Source organism: Xiphophorus hellerii, chromosome 3 (assembly GCF_003331165.1).
Source record: "Xiphophorus hellerii strain 12219 chromosome 3, Xiphophorus_hellerii-4.1, whole genome shotgun sequence".
In the NCBI taxonomy this organism is placed as follows: Eukaryota; Metazoa; Chordata; class Actinopteri; order Cyprinodontiformes; family Poeciliidae; genus Xiphophorus; species Xiphophorus hellerii.
This window is the reverse complement of record NC_045674.1, coordinates 2,755,312-2,772,544: the sequence shown is the minus strand read 5'-3', so window position 1 is coordinate 2,772,544 and position 17,233 is coordinate 2,755,312. Positions and strand designations below refer to the sequence as shown.

The 17,233-nt window shown below is 39.7% G+C and overlaps 1 protein-coding gene across 1 annotated transcript; it reads left to right on the top strand.

The window, feature by feature from the left end:
- On the top strand, nucleotides 1–16,433 carry smg5 (SMG5 nonsense mediated mRNA decay factor). Its single transcript, XM_032558439.1, has 22 exons — nucleotides 1–437; nucleotides 739–837; nucleotides 1,697–1,820; nucleotides 2,155–2,311; nucleotides 3,002–3,091; nucleotides 3,406–3,495; nucleotides 4,571–4,649; nucleotides 4,725–4,850; nucleotides 5,529–5,597; nucleotides 5,773–6,002; nucleotides 7,345–7,482; nucleotides 7,665–8,558; nucleotides 9,764–9,924; nucleotides 10,011–10,086; nucleotides 10,830–11,005; nucleotides 12,294–12,452; nucleotides 12,559–12,618; nucleotides 13,324–13,483; nucleotides 13,650–13,740; nucleotides 14,162–14,236; nucleotides 14,324–14,462; nucleotides 15,171–16,433. The coding sequence occupies exons 1-22, from the start codon at nucleotides 373–375 to the stop codon at nucleotides 15,252–15,254; spliced, it is 3,342 nt and encodes a 1,113-aa protein (XP_032414330.1). The 5' UTR covers nucleotides 1–372; the 3' UTR covers nucleotides 15,255–16,433.
- Nucleotides 16,434–17,233: the final 800 nt, after the last annotated feature.

Here is a 17,233-nt window from a genome sequence, read left to right as displayed (position 1 = left end):
CGCGATATTCAGGCGGTCAGTGCCTGCTATGAATAATGGCCGCCTTCGTAGCGATGGCCGGAACGGAAAATAACACAAAAGGGATAATAGAGCTTTTTAGCTGACTGGAAGAACCGTCAGGCGCCGGGGACCCCTTCCTACCCACTTTTCAGGACGGATGGGTGGAGGGGGGTTGGCCAAAGGATTCAGGAGACAGAAAGAGACTCTCAGGGAACACAGGGAAAGCTAAGCGAGGAGCTAGCGCTAGCTGGCTAACAACACAGTTGTCACTAACGGGGAACAGAGCCGAGTAACCGCGACAGCTGTTCCGTCTAGAGGCACGAATGAAACGGTGACCCCGCGGTGTGGTGGTACTGCCGGCCTGTCGCTAATATGAGCGGACCGGGTCAGGACAGCGAGCCCGAGGCGAAAGTCCTTCTTATCAAGCGGCTTTACAGGTGAGTGGACGAGGCCGTTTTCGTCTAGCTAACCGATGAGCTAGTAAAATGCCTTAAAGAGGCTGATGGTTTCTGTTGTTGATAGTTATGTTTAAGATACATCTAAGCTAGTTGCGGAAACTACACCTGACTCTGTCATGAGGTTCTTTTTTTCATCTGATGAACGCAAAGTAGCTGTCATGTGTCATTCATCCTGTTACAGAGAAATGAAACAGAAAGGGTTGACATTTCAGGACATTTGTTGCGTGACAAACTGCTACTTCTGGTGATTCGTGTGGTCACAGCAATGCTTTTCATCTAGGGCTGTGGTGGAATCTGTGCACAAGCTGGATGTCATCATCGGCAGCAAGTCGTCCTACAGAGAAGTCTTCAAGCCGGAGAACATCAGCCTGCGGAACAAGTATGTCCAGATCAATCCACTCCTCTCACCGAAACTTTACAGGCTGAGTGATGACTGGTTTCATACAGATGCACCGTCACTCTGCAGCATTTCCTGTTACAAAGGAAGTTCAGACTGTCAGACTTGTCTTCTTATTTATTCATTAGACCAACAAAAATTACAGTTCTACCCAGAGACATTTGTCACATACTTAAATGTTTAAGTATCTGTAGATACATTTTGGTGGCAATCCCCTTATGAACGAGGTCTAATAAAACTAACAGATCTATAGTGTTTTTATTATTTAATGATTTGTTTTTGTTTTAATTGTTTTGCCTTTCTGAATCACTGTCATCTATATGACTGTGAAAGGTGCTACAGAAATATAATACTTGATATTATATTTACAGACTTGATGCATCACCATCAATACTTGTCATTATAACGTTCAGCTGATGCACTCTTAGTGTGTTCAAAATCCTGACTGAAAAGCATTAAAGATATATTTATATTATTTTTAAATTAAAAAAGCTAGTTGGCTGATATTGCTTATTGTTGAGGCATCTAGATTTAGCTTCTCGAAAAGAGGTTTGATGCAAAATGGAACTGCAGCAAGTTTTGGCTAATTTATGGCTCTTTCCCCAACATACCACTTGCCTCTAACTGCCTGGCATGTTGACCTTTTCTGTGGATAGACTGAATTTTAACAACACATGTGTATAACAATACATTGCCTATTGTTCAGCCTCATTTTTGTCTCCAAAAAAAAAAAAAATAATGATAATTAGGGCCTGTGATTGCATTTTCTTGTAGCAACACCTCCAGCTGTTGCATAAGACTATCCATGAGTTTATCCGTTGGATGTTTTTGTTTTTCCTAGGCTGAGAGAGCTTTGTGTGAAATTAATGTTTCTGCATCCTGTTGACTACGGCCGTAAGGCCGAGGAGCTGCTCTGGAGGAAGGTTTACTATGAGGTCATCCAGGTTATCAAGACGAACAAAAAGGTAAGATGGCAAACCTGCATTAAAGACTGTTTCAGATCTGGATTTAAGTCTGTTCCAGCTCTGTTGCAAATCTGGATTAAATTTGTACCTCGTCTGGATTTAAAGTCTGCTCCATTTCTGGATTAAATTGGGACCATGTCTAGATTTAAGTCTGATGTGAGAAAACACAACAAGAAGTACAAACTTGAGTTTGTCAAGTGTGTAACTCATTAAGAAGGATGTTTTGACCTCCGTATTAAACATATCTGTATATGACTTTAGATTTTGTTACTTTTCTCCCTTCATTTTGCGTTTTTAGCTCTTCATGTAGCTTTTTTTTTCCTGTTGCTTTCAGCACATCCACAGCCGCAGTGCCCTGGAGTGCGCCTACAGAACGCACCTCATCGCCGGCGTGGGTTTCTACCAACATCTGCTGCTCTACATCCAATCACATTACCAGCTGGAGCTGCAAGACTGCATCGATTGGACACACGTCACTGATCCTCTCATCGGTGAGATCTCAAACTTTGAATCTTTCCCTAAACAAAAACACATGAAGCTTAAGAATAATCATTTCTGGCTGCAGTTTGAGTACTTTTGGAAAAACCTAGACTAAAATTCACCACAAACACCAATGTTATTTAAGAGTTATTTTACTCCTCTCTTGTTTCATTTTAATGTATCTATTTACAAAATCACTGCTTGTAAAATCTAAGAACCATTCAAATCATTTCATGGAATACATTTTTATCCAAACATTTTTCAGATTAGGTTGTTTGCTCTTTATTTCTGTATGATAAATTTATATAATATCTCGGTTCAGATTTTTCTTCTCCTGATTCTATAAGTTTGTGCTTTGCTTTGAAAGACATAATGGCTGTCGTTGGAGTTCAGGAGGCTTGAAATTTGTCCCTCCAGCTTCAGCTGCACGTCTTCTGATTCATTTGCTGAATCCTTCAGACTTTAAGTCTGAATCAGGAGTTTTATTCCTCTAAAAGCTTCTTCAGGTCAACCTACTGGCCAGTTTCTGAAGCAGGATAATGCCTTGTATGGATTCTGTAAATTTTTCTTTCATCATTTACAGTTTTTATTGCTCAGCAAGCCACTTTTTTTTTTCTATTACCCACTGATGGGATTTTAGCTTCTTTCTTTGAAACTAACTTCACATCAGTTTTGACTTGAAGTCTAATTATTTCCAACAGGTCGGAAGAAACCCGTGTCGGCCTCTTCTAGAGAGATGGAGTGGGCTCAGATGGCGTGTCATCGCTGTCTGGTCTACCTCGGAGATCTGGGTAATAACATGTTAATAGCATATTTGGACTGGCTCATCTCTATTCCATGTCTGTGGAGGTGTGAGGCAGCCAGTGGGTGTCATCGCTGGTGCGTGGGAAAATTGGCCTGGTGTTATAGAAGGAACTGAGGACAGGCTGTGTGAGATGAGGACATGTTGATGTTTCCATCATTTAAGATCTAAAAACTGTTTTCTCATAACGTTTATTCAGTTATTAGAAATGTCAGAACTTAATAAAAGTAGAATTTTCACAGTTTTGCTGATTTGTTGTCTATATGTTTTCAATAATGTTTGGTAATCTGGTTTGGTCACCAGCGCGGTATCAGAACGAACTGGCTGGAGTGGAAGCTGAACAGCTGGCAGAGCGATTTTACCACCAAGCCTTGTCTGTCATGCCCCATGTCGGTGAGTCGCCATCACGCCGTGATTTCTGACTTCAATTCTTTTGCATTTGTTCATTTTACTAATTAAAAACAACAATGAGACTTCTGTGTGAATGGTTTACGATCCCAAAGCGACCTGCATGCGCAGAAGAAGAATGTTGACATCACACAGCAGCATCAATCTGTTTATGGAAGTAAAAATAGACGCCACCATTTCTGGATAGTTTTAATGTTGTTCAGCAACAGGAGTCGACAGGATAAAACTTAACTAGACGAAGGAAGGTAATAACAGAGAAGTACAGCTAATGGCAGCAACCTTTAGTGGAGCATTCACTGCAACTTCGATAGAGAAGTCTGTTTGGATGTGGAGTCGGACCAAGAGTGGTGGGACTGTAATGTGATGCTCTTCAATTCTTTCACAATTTCATAATTATAATTTTCAGCCATTGTTTCCGTCTGGATAAGCCTGTCACAATAAGCAATTAATCAATTAATCACATGATAGATGAAATTGAGATTGATCATTTCCATTCTGATTAATATTTGTTGAAGTTTTGTTTACAGTTGAATGTCTGTGGTTTTTATTTCCATTTTATTTATTAAGTTTGTTTTTTTTACTTTGGATATTTAAAATGTCTTCTAGTTTAAACTATTGTTTGAGAGGGTGAACTTGCACTATTATGCCATTATCAATACATCACTTAAAAATGGTCTCAAAACTACAATATTATTGTTTATCGCAATAATTACTGGGACAATTTATCATCCAGCTGTTTGTAATCTTGACAGCCATATTTTCGTCCTTGTCTGGTGCAGAATTATGCCGCATGTCTCACATCAGTGACATAAAAATTGGCACAGATCAGATTTTTGGGGGGGTGAAAAGATTGGAATAGGGCTGTTCAGACTTCCATAAAGAAGTTGGATTCACCTGCAGTGTGAATGTAACATTTGACTTGAGTTGTCCTCAAAAAGAGCCGAGCTTGGGTCCATTCGTCCGTTCGTCCACATAGTTGTGTGAATAAAGGCATATAATGACCAGTTTTATGCATGTAGCATCAGTTGTGAATTTGAACCACTTTTCTGCCGTTCTGCAGGGATGCCTTTTAACCAGCTGGGAACACTGGCAGGAAGCAAGTTCTACAATGTGGAAGCAACCTATTACTACCTACGATGGTGAGGGTCCATGACCTCCAGTTTTAAACAGTTCTGTTTAACATGAGGCTAAACGGATATTTATTCTGTCCTCAGCATCCAATCAGATACTCCGTTTGAGGGAGCCTACGGCAACCTGAAGCGTCTGTTCGACAAAGCTGCCAAGATGTACCACCAAGTGAAGAAACAGGAAATGAAGAAGCTGTCTCCGTCTCGGCAAAGGTGATGACGAGTCCCAAGATGCAGCTTTTCTTCTTTTTTTTTTTGACTCAATCATTTTTGGTTTAAAGTTACAGCTCTTAATTGGCCTTTTCTTGAAAAATCTAAGTGTTTGGTGAAAATCTATTCTTTTCCATCTTCACTCTTTCAGCAAAGAGGCTTTTAACAGCTGAAGGGAAAAACAGCTTCTCATTGTCATTGTGCAAGAAAGCAAAATGAAGTTTAAAAAAATAGCAACTCTCAAAGGCAGTGCAAATAAATAAATGAGTTTATTTTTAAGTATGTATAGTAGAAACAACCTGGTTGTTAAGAATGACGATAAGGGTTGGGATAAATTTGCGGTTTTCAGGGCAACTCTTGGGTAGAAACTGTTTTTTAGTCTATTTGTTCTGGTCTTTATTGGGTCTTATCCAAATAAAGCTATATTCTTTACAACCTGGAAACATTAAATGATGATTTTGATTACCTAGTAATTAGTATGCACTTCTTTGCCATCCTTTCCTCTTCTGTGCACGAGGAAAATCGACTTTTATCTCTTCTTTTTTGTATAATCAGAGATGGTGGACTTGTTTTTCTAGGATTATTCTTGCCTTTGTGTCACTAAAGAGTTTCTTGTTTAAATCAGAATAATAAAAACTGTTATGTTTACTCATAATAATGTATTTTTTTGTTTCTACATAGATCCAAAGACATTAAGCGTGTCCTGGTGAGCTTCATATACCTTCAGAGTCTACTGCAGCCTAAAAACAGGTCAGTCTCTGAGCTGCCGTACGTTTTATCTCACTTCCTGGATTTATTCTCTGTTTTAGCGCCAGTTAACAGTCTTTCTATAGTTTTTAACCTGCCATGTGCATCAGAAAACATGTTCTGTAAGCTGTGACCCACTAACCCGTTGCTTTTTGTTTTCCATTTGCTTCCGATGAAGCTTGATGGAGACGGAGCTGACTTCGCTCTGCCAGTTGGTGCTGGAGGACTTCAACCTGGTTCTGTTTTATCTTCCGGCTCCGATACACGGAGGCGCTCCACCCTGTCCGAGCGAGGAAGAGGAGGAGCAGACGCAGCACAGCGACAGTTCCTACCCCGTTCTGCCCGACAACCTCATCTTCAAGATGGTGGTCACATGCCTCATGGTTGTACACAGCCTTAAGAGAGGAGGTGTGTTTGTGTGTTTTTTAAAAAGTATTTTTCCACCTGGTTATTTTAATTAACTTAGAGTTAGTCATTTTTGAGTTGAACACAGAAAGAAGCAGGTTTCATTATATTTATTTTTTTTCCAATTTGTACCTGCATCTCTGTGCAAACAGTCCTAAGTTTTTAACTGAAAAACGTTTCAGTTAGAAACATTTCAGATCAAGAAAGGTTTTTGGAATTTCAGGATTTATTTCCAGTTTCTGACATCCAAATCTCTGAAAAACATTCCGTATCTTAACCACTCATTTTATTAAACTACTAGGACAATTGGCATATATGTTTGATATCTGTTTACCTGCTAATTAGTAGACGGATGGAAGAAATCTGCCCCAAAGCAAACAAAAACATGAACACTGCAGTAAAATCCCCAAAGAACAATTTAATTCTGCCTCAACTATAAAACATTTCCAAATTTAAAAGTAAAATATTTAATTTTACGTCTGTATTTTAACATTTTTTCCACTCCTAAACATTTGTTGTTGTTTTTTAGCTGTTTTTGAAAATGGATCGGTGTCCATTATTATTTAAATAATCGTCAACTAATTTAGTAATCAAACAGTATAAAGACTCTAAAAGGACAAAGTACTCACACAGTAACTAAGCCAAACTGTGTAAAAAGTATATAAATTTTTTGCATTTAAGATAAAAACATTTGTCAGCAAATATATTTAACCCAGATCTCCTCAGGTGACATCGATAGTAAATCAAGTAGAAAGGACTGAGCTTTTCTCATGTTGTTGTTATTAAAAGTATTTATTTTTCTGCAGATGCATACTTTGCTACAAAAGATCTGGTGTTCTCTAAAAGAATGCTGTTGTTGCATTTCAGGCAATAAAATGTTTATTTTTGTTATTTAAAAAAGAAACAAATTTTTTGTGTATTTTCATCTTTTCATATATTTCTAATCTTGTATAAAGAGGTTCAAGTGGTTTAATGAAAAATATGCAGAATGTGCCAGTTTTTTTATCTGATTAATTGGTAATAGGCGTTAGTTGCAGCTCTAAATTAAACATGTTTCCCTTTGCAAAGCTGGAAGAGGAAGAGAAGTGCCTCAGATATGCAGAGCAAACTCGTTGTGTGCATATTTGAGATGTTATTGCCACGTAGCAACAAAGAGCTGCAGATATGATAGAAATGTGTTCCTGGACAGTAAAGTGCAGATTGTTCCAGATGAGTAAAATTCTTCTTTGTATCGTTATGAACAAGAATAACTACAAAATGATTCTAAACATTAACTTGGTCGAATTCAACGGTTTATTATACACAGTTCACCTTTTCACTTCTAACAAACCTTGTTTTGTTTAAGGATCTAAGCAGTACAGCGCATCCATAGCATTTACGCTGGCTCTGTTCTCCCACCTGGTGAACCACGTGAACATCCGGCTGCAGGCTGAACTGGAGGACGGGGAGAGCCAGGTTCCTGCGCTGCACACTGACGCTGCAGGTGAGTCAGAAAACATCCACATCGGGGTGTTAGTTCAGCTCTGTGGATTTAAAGCCTAGTTGTATTTGAAGTTTTCCCTTGGTAGAATGCCAAAACAGCTTCTAGTTTCTTCTTTCTTGAAACGTGACATATTTTAGATGCATAACCAAACTAAAATAAAGTATGTTTCTCCTCTTACCCAGATGACCTTGAAATGAGGGATATCTCAGCTGCAGAAGTGGATCCGTCAGAGGAAAAGCCACTGCAGAACGGCTCCCTGGAGCAGGAGGATGAGGAGGATAAATATGAAGATGGCCGTGAGCGAGTCCGAGTCAAAAAGCAGAGCAGCGAAGAAGATCAGCACAAGGCAGAGGAGGAGAAGCAAAGACAGAAGAAGAAGTACACCCGCCTTTCTCGACTGCGGCGGCGCCGCTGCGCGCATAAAGGCGGACAAGGGGAGGACGAAAGCGACCTGAGCGAAGGATTCGAGAGCGAAGAAGATGAGGATGACGATGAAGGAGGGAGGGTCCATGCTGATTCCACAGTTGGGACGCCGATAGATGAACCGCTCAACCCTTCGTCTGTGAAGAAGGAGACGAAGAGGGATGGCCTGGGTGAGGAAGGCAGCTGGGAGAGTGGCTCTGAGGAAGAGGAGGGAGGGACCGCTTTTGACGTGGAGACCGACTCTGACATGAACAGCCAGGAGTCCCGCTCAGACCTGGAGGACATGGAGGACACAGAAAACTCAGACAGCACCGAGGGTCAGGCCCGGGAGCAGCAGGAGGAAGAGGAGGAGCAGCCCAAGGAGGAAGGCAGGGAGCGGGACGGCGAGGCCCCGCCCAGCACCAACGGGCCCCTCACGCAGAGCGACTCTAGCATCAGCAGCAACCTGCAGGCCATGTCCTCCCAGCTCTTCCAGTCCAAACGCTGCTTCCGCCTTGCACCCACCTTCAGCAACATGCTGCTGAGGCCTCAGGCCGCCTCAGGCTCCACCCCCACTGACACCTCTGCCCCGCCCTCCCAGGAGACGCCCCCTCCGCCTGGAGACTCACACTGCGACCTGAACCCTGGTACTGCCAACGGAATCAACGACAATGGTAGTGTACATCTAGCCTTCTTAGATCAGGCACTGAGACTTAAAATGTCTGATTTAAAGGGGACCTAATATGAGAAATTCACATTTTCCATCTTTTTGTTCTTCCATTTGTGTTTCTACTGATTCCAAAAACAGCCCAAGCTTTTAAGAATAAACACTCAGCCGTTTTTTGGCAGTAAGTTCATGTTTTTCGGTGTCTGGAAAATGAGCCGTTTCAAAAATATTCAGATTGTTGAATCACACTGTGCCGTTACCTAGCACCCCCAGCTGAGCCCAGTCCAACACCTACTAACTGTACAATGGCTGCTGGAAAAAACAAGTGTTTTCTTGTTGACTTCCCAACCACTTTCCCAGAAACCACTTTCTGCATTCTTGTTGTTTGTGCAGAAGGCTCCACTTCTACTTTTCAAAGATGTATGGATGTATAATTGCAGATCTGTTTGCAACCATTTTCATGTGCGAGTGTAAATGTTGAGTTCAGGGGGCGTGGCCAACAGCAGATCGATATTATATTTGGTAACACTTTATTTGACGGGTTGTGAATAAGACTGTCATGACACTGTCATAAACATGACACCTGTCATGAATTATCTGACATAAATTTGTTATAAAAGTATTACTGATTAAACTTTAAAAATTATGTAGCTTTATGTTATTAAAGCTAAAGTTTAATCGGTAATACTTTTATAACAAATTTGTGTCAGATCATGATTTCTTGGTTAATATCAAGTTGTCATAACAAAGATATTTTGAATAATGTCAACTTTGTATTAAAAGTGTCATGATTTACCGAATAACACTTTATGACAACAGTCATAAATATTCATGAAGACTTACTTATGTTCATGACAGGTTATGTCATGTTTATGACGGTGTCATGACAGTCTTATTCACAACCCGTCACATTAAGTGTTACCTTATATTATTTACAGTTTTGGCTTAATTATTGCTCTGAACATGTTTAAGTGTTTGGCCCAGTTAAAGGCCACTCCAGACCCCAGTAAAGTTGACTTCCAGCTGAGTTTGATGCAAATTTGGGGATTCTTTATAGATAGAAATCTGAAAGGTGTGGCTTGTACCGTTTAAGAAATGTATCGTTTCACTTCCACTTCACAGTTCCGAACTACATAATCCAAATAAACCATGTTTGCAATAATATCTTGACAAAAGAATCTAGTTTTATTGTTCTCTTTTGTTTTCCACTAGACTTGGACTCGGACTCGGAGGAAAGTCAGCACAGCGCCCACAGTGAAAAAACCCTGCTGGAGAAACTGGAGATTTTGTCCAATCAGGGATTGATGCAGGTGGTGAAGGTCTTTGTTGATTGGCTCAGGACGAACACAGATATCATCGTCATGTGTGCACAGGTGAGGCGACACATTACCGTACCTGTTTTATTGTTACAATAGAAAGTGCTCGTCTTTCTCACTGGGATGATCTGCTTTCTCTGCAGAGTTCGCAGAGCTTGTGGAACCGTCTGTCGGTTCTGTTGAACCTTCTTCCAGACGGCAGCAAGTTGCTGGAGGCTGGTGAGATCAGTAGGGCTGCAACTAACAATTATTTTATTTAAACAAAGATTAAATAAATACAATAAAATTGGCCCTTGCATTTAACCACCAGAGCCTTTTTGTACAAAATTAGAAATGCATTTAAAGATGCAAGCAAACAAATAATTCAGTTTCTCTTTTTAAATATGAAACATTTTACTGCCTAAAATCCAATGACGCAGCATTCCTCTAGTGAACGCTTGGTCATTTGTAGCAAGGGATGCAAAAATACTTTTAACATCAACATGTGAAAATCTCAGCCCTTTCTGCTTGACTTAGCATCAATAGTGTATCACTGATCTGATTATTAATATTAGGACTAGCTAATTGATCATTGGATGCTGTCCAAAGATGTTTAACAGGAGCTTTTTATGCAGAATTTGAACCAGGTGAAAATGAAACTGTCACTTGATATTCTCTATATTAATTTCTGGTAGCAAATTACTTTTTTGCGTCTTCAAGTTAATTACCTTTAGCTTATTATTTAATTGATTAATCACAATTAATCATATTAGTCGTTTCAGAAATTACTCATCACAGCAGCTATAAAGGTTCACTTAGCTGAATCCAGTTGATTTCTGTGTTGCTGTGGCATATATTGTTAGCTGCCTTAAAAATGCAAATTAAGTCTGGAAACCAAAGTTAAGTGGCGCTACCTACAATTTGTGATGAAATCTGGAAAAAATCAGTGTTGTTATTTTGTTGTGTGTGTGTATATGGTGCAGATTTGGGGCTGAACTCGGAGGTGACAGAGATGTTGAAGGAGTGCGAACAGCCGGGTTTGAGCCAGACTCTGCTGCTGCCTGAGGATGTGGCGCTGCGCCACCTGCCTGCGCTCAGCGCCGCTCACCGCCGCCTTGATTTCAGTCACCGCGACGCCTCCCTCAGTCCCCTGCAGGAGGTACGCTCCAGACACTCGAAATGAACTGCCCAGATTTGATTCAGTTTAAACCAGGCTTTTCCAGATCATTGTCTTGGAATTATATGGTCCTTAAGTCGTCATTTACTGATGCAGTTTAGAAAAAGCATTCATTTTTTCCCCTTATCGCCCATTGAACATTCTAATTGAACATGTTCAATAAAAAATGTTTTTCTTTGAAGCAGAATCTCTTTTTATAACTTGTCAGCGCTGGCAAAGGAACAAATAGTGTGTAAAAATGTTTAGCAATGATGCCATATTCCATCTACTGAAAGATAAAATATAAATCTCAAAATCAAATTTGATAACTGTATGTTTTTGCATTGAATTACAGTGAAATAACATTTTGTCTCTAATTTGCTACACACCGTCCTAGTGGTCAGTATTTTGGTGGGAGGGGAGGCCATTTCTGGCACAGAAGCCACAGAGGAATTCATATTTGTTCAAAAAACATAAATTACCATTTAGCATTCTGTAATGTCAGTAGTTGTTGACCATGTAGATACTAACACCTGAGTATAAACATTTCTAATTTCAAGATCTGATCAAGTTACAAATCTGAGAAAACCTACAAGAACTGAACTTAGCACTGGTGGATACCATGTAAGTTTTAGAAACATTTTAGGGATGATAAAGGAAAACGGCTCAATTTTGAGCTTCATTGATTTCTATTTTTAATGAATTTGGAGAAAAAAATCCACATTGTGATAATGGGATATTTCCGTGTAGAATTTTGAGGGGGAAAAAAAACTTAATGCAGTTTGGAATAAGGCTGCTAAATAACAAAATGTGGAAAAAGTGAAGCGCTGTGAATTCTTTCCAGATGCTTTGTGCTACAGCTCTGGTGTGGAGTTTTGATGGAAAAAGTGTCCAAACACTGCCTCATTTAGTAAATAAAATAAACTTTTTAAAAACAGTTCTAACATTTTTAGCAGTGCAGAGGAAGCGATCTGCATGTTTTTATATAATCAAGCCCAAATTGCATATTTCAGATTCATTTATGTCGACTGTTGTGAACAGATTCTACTTCACAGAAGATACATTCACCATTTTCACCATCTGCACTGTGAAGCTGTGACTTTCTCACAAGTGTTCTGTGTGGAGAAGCTTCTGTTCTGTTATCAGAAAAAATTGCATCAAATGTTTCAGTAAATACTGAATATGGACAAATATCTGCTAGCAGGCATCTAGATGTCGATCTAAGTGTGTTTCAGTTAAAAATGTGAACAGTAAATGCAAACTCTTTCCTTTTCTCTCCTTTTTTCTTCAGTGTGTGTTGCGAGTGTGTTGCATTCGCAGTTTTGGCCACTTCCTAACAAATCTCCAAGGCAACGTGCTGCACTTCAACCCAGAGGCGGGAATCTTTACCAGCATCAGCCAGTCAGAGCAGGACAATCTGGTGCAGCAGGCTAAGGCCCAGTTCAGGATGGTGAGCGACGGCTGAACAGAACCACAGCCCAACCCTAAAATAATGCAACACATGTGTAAATACTTATTTTTATTCAATAAAATATTTTTATTTCTGATTTGTCCAGGCGGAAGAGGAGGCCCGTCGGAATCGTTTGATGAGAGACATGGCCCAACTTCGACTGCAGGTTATTTATCAGCCTCTAGCTAAAATCAAAGCAGGAACGCAGAACAGGAGCCGCTGCGTCAGCAAAATATCTGTTCCAACAATATTTTAACGTTGTTGAATTAGTGCCAGCTTATGGAGGTCCATTTCCGCCGAGACGAAAAAATAAAAACCCAACAAGAAGTCATACTTTTGAGTTTTAAAGTTAGAATTTTGAGATGCTGTAGCAAACCTCCTTAAAGAAACAACGCAACTTTCTATCTCATAATTATGACTTTGAAAGTCATAATTTCAAAGTCATAATGACTTTGAAAGTCATAATTATGACTTTAAAGTAGAAATTGACTTTCAAAGTTGAGATTATAATTTTGAATCTCATGATTATGACTTTGAAAGTTGAAATTGTAACTTTAAAAGTCAAAGTAATGACTTCTGGTCTCGTAATTATGACTTTTATTCTTGTAATTATGACTTTGAATCTCATAATTGACTTTGTATCTTAAAATTATTACTTTGAAGAAGTTAAAAATTTCTTTTTTTGAAGAAAAAAAATGTATTCTCCTAAATAAGTTTATTCTCATTAATAGGACGTTTTATCTCAGAATTATGACATTTATTCTCTTAATTATAACTTCCTGTGTAGCTTTTATTTTTTTCTTTCCTGGCAGAAATGATCTTCCATACAAACTCAAAGTAAAACTTTCTTCTTTTTGGTCTTTATCTGCAGTTGGAGGTTTCGCAGCTAGAGGGCAGCCTTCAGCAACCTAAAGCTCAGTCGTCCATGTCTCCCTACCTCGTTCCTGACGCTGCCGCCCTCTGCCATCATCTGAACCTCATCCGACACCTGGCTGGCAGCGGATGCTTCATCATCATCATCCCAAGAACAGGTCAGGAAGTCGTTGATACCTGCATCAGCCAAACGCAGCGCCAATTAGTTACCAGATGTTTACCTGTGTCCGTTCATATGTCATAGGTTATTTCCAGTCTGCTTTCTAGGTCTCTGAAAGCATGATTTTTTAGTTCTTATTAATCTTTGCTCCATTTGTGTTGCAGTGATTGACGGACTGGATCGGCTAAAAAAGGAAAACGGTGGTGCAAGAGACGGGATCCGCTTCCTGGAGTCGGAATTCCGCAAAGGAAACAGGTCAGTGTTTTCTGAGTGGATCTGTCAGCTGTGGCTGTTTGGACCCTCCACAGAGAGTTGCTGAGCAATGTTTTTAAATGGAAATGATATAAAAAATTCCAGTTTTAGCAATTTTTTATGTTTTTATTGCAATATTTGCAGTGGGTTTAAGCAGAATTACATCATTACTGCAAGTTTTGTCCTTTTTTCCGCATCATTTTCAATAAATATTGAACCAAAAAGTAAATAATAAAGAAAAAAATCATCCTCCTTTTGAAAAAGTTCATGTTTTCTTTATTTTCTAATCAAAAAATAGCAATAAAATGGCTGTTCTTTAAAGATCAAAACTATCATCAAAATATGTTTTTGCAAACATATTAAAATAAGTCAGGTTTCCAGTCACATACTAATAATGTCCTTCCTCTACATATCCTGTCTGTAGGTACATACGTTGTCAGAAGGAGTCAGGTCGCACTTTTGAGAGAGATAAACTGAAGCGGCAGGACATCGAAGCTTGGTGAGCTTCGCTTCATCCCAATCGTCCCTCGCTGAGTGAAACCTCTTCGTCGTCTGACTGCTCTGCTCTGATCCGCCTCGTTTTCAGGCATCTGTATAAGATGGTGGACAGCTGCCGACAGCTGACGGTGTCCCAGAGCAACGGAGACGAAGACACAGCCGGCATGGTGACCATCCTGACAGGACATGAGGTGGACGAGCTCTGCGCTCGGTCTGCCGCCATGAAGGTCCGTCTCTCTTTATGCTCTTTAACGTTTTTGGTATCAGAATTTCCAAATTGCCCACTGATTCGATTTCTGGACATCTCACATTTTGATCTGCTAATTTTGTCACAAAATACTCAGTTTTTAGTTTTTATGTACATATAGAGCCTCATGTACAAAAAGCTTAGAGGTTATAAGTAGCTTTTAACTGCTGTAATAATTTAATCTGATTATTATGACGAAGTTTTAAAAAGTCTTAGCGGCTTTGCAGCACGCTACGTTACAGAATGATTTCCAAGTTCCTTGCAAAACTGATCAAACATCTTGATTTACATTTTTTCAGGTTACAATCAACTTATTGATGTAATTTGAAGTCCAGAGGGCCACATACAGGGGCTACGGCGGGGCACATTTGGCCCCCGGACTTTGAGTTCGACACATATGCTCTGGATCATTCTTCTTTAGCTCCAAAAGTAATATAATGGGGAAGTTGGAGTTTCCAGCGTGAAATACTGTAGATTTCAGCCACTAATACGCCTTAGATTTTTATTCTTTAAAAAAAAAAGTTTTTTCTTTCCTCCACCAGTTATGCCCTACTTTGTTTCACATCAAGTCTTAAAGAAATGTATTGAAGTTTGTGGTTATAAGGTGATAGTGAATATTTTTCAAGTAATATTTCTTCATCCAAAGCTCAGATCTGGTGTTTTATTTTCTTGTTCTTGTTCCTGCCAGTCGGCGACCCAGGCTGTGTCGTCCGCAGGCATGGAGCTGAAGAACATCGTGGAGTTCTACCGCCAGTGGAAGGAGATCGGCTGAGAGCGTACCGGGGGGGCAGCTGTCGGTGCTGCGAGCAGCTGATCAATGACAACACTCGCTCCCTCTCTCTCTCCCACTCTTTTGCTCTGTGTGTATCTGCGTCTCCAAAAAGGAAAGAAAATCAACTCAAAAGAAAGCTGGATCGAAGAGTTAAAAGTTTTGAGGGCTTGAAACGGAAATAAAGAGGAGGTCAAAAAATAACAAATAGATAAAAACAAAAGAAGAAAAGGCAGGCAAAACGAGAAGCAGCAGATCTCCCACCTCTCAGTTTGTTAAACGTAAAGCGTGAGCGTGGCGGCGGCGGCGGCCGGGGGAGGAAGCGGTGGGAGGGCGTGCCCCTGGTTCACCTCTAACCAGGAATACACTGTATATGTTAGCAAACGAGTACATTTGTGTTGAGAGAATCCACACACACAAACTCATTCACGCCGAGATGAATCCATATAGATATTTAGAGCAGTGTTCTGGATTTCCCTTCCCTCTTTCCTTCAGTCTGATTTCCAGAAACGGGTCAGGAACACGAGAGGCGGAGGAGGCGCCGCCTGACTTCCATCGATCAGAACCAAACCAGGCGCCTCGTCGCCCGCAGGCTCAAAGGAAGACGGATATATGGTTTCTCTAATGTCTGTTTTTTTTTATTATTATTTTTTTGGGATTTATTTTTTCCTTATTTGCGGTGTACTTTGTGACCAGTGACGTACGTATTGTGCTATTTGTCTGAGAAAAGAAAGAGAAAACGCAGCAGGCCTTGGCCTGTTGGAAGATTTTCATTTGGATTTTATTTTTGTACCCAAATGATGTTATTTTTCTTTATTTTTTTGTTTTGTTTTTTGTAAGCTGAATCTGAATGATAAACACAGGAATGTCTAAGGGAAAGGGGAAGGGCTTGTTATTGTGTGTTGATCCACTGAACCAATCCTGAACAGAAGCTAAGAAAGCAGAATCTATTTATCAGGTTAGAGGGAGCAGGTAGATGGAAGCTGATTGGTGGAGATCAGCCGACCTGTCCTGTGGGCGGGGCGGGGGGTCTGGGTTGTGTCTGGACGTCTGTAAACTCCTGAAATGTATCCCATTGACATCACCATCTCCATAGTGACTGTCCCATCATGCACAGTGCAGAGGAGAACCAGTTTATGTGGTCATGCAATGAACAATAAAGAGAAACTGATGCTGATCTTATGACGGTTTTTCTCTTTTTCTTCTGCACAATTATAGTAAAATAGATAACCTAGAAGTAAAGTACAAGTCTAGAAGAGATTGCATTCACTTTTTAACATGCATTTCAGTCATTTTTTACAGGGTGAAGTGATTATTCAGCAAACAACTTAAACAGGAATTAGGTTGGTAATTTTTGATCTGTCCAAATTAGACATTGATGCTCAAAAGTTTGATTTCAGTCTGAATACTTATGATATAGGAAACTGACTTAAGAGGTAGAATATGAGATTATTTTCATTCAAAATATTTGTTTAAATCAACATGTGACATGTTCATTTTAAACTGTAAAGGAATGAAATAATTAGATGTTTTTAGCTACAACTATACAGCTTTTTTTTTATCCACCAACAAGCTTGCTGCATAATCCTGATTGGATGTTTAAAAACTTTAATTACAAATCAGAACTTCATCTTTGAATTGGTGACATCATAGACAAATAATAAACCACACAAATAGAAAATATAAATAAAGCAATAACTTCATAACTGAATGAATAAAAGCATTAAAACCAACATTAAGTTAACTCATTAAAAACAATCCAGTCATCTGCCATTGTGTCTGTTTAAGAAAAACATGATATAGTTCACAATTGTGACGCTCTACAACAGGCATTAGAGTCATCAATACACAGATATATTGGTTAATGTTCCTTTTGTTATGGTTCAAAAGCAGCTCTGAACAGGTGGGTTTCTAGTCTTGATTTAAAGAATCTGTGTTTCAGCTGTTTTGCAGTTTTCTGGAAGTTTGTTCCAGATTTGTGG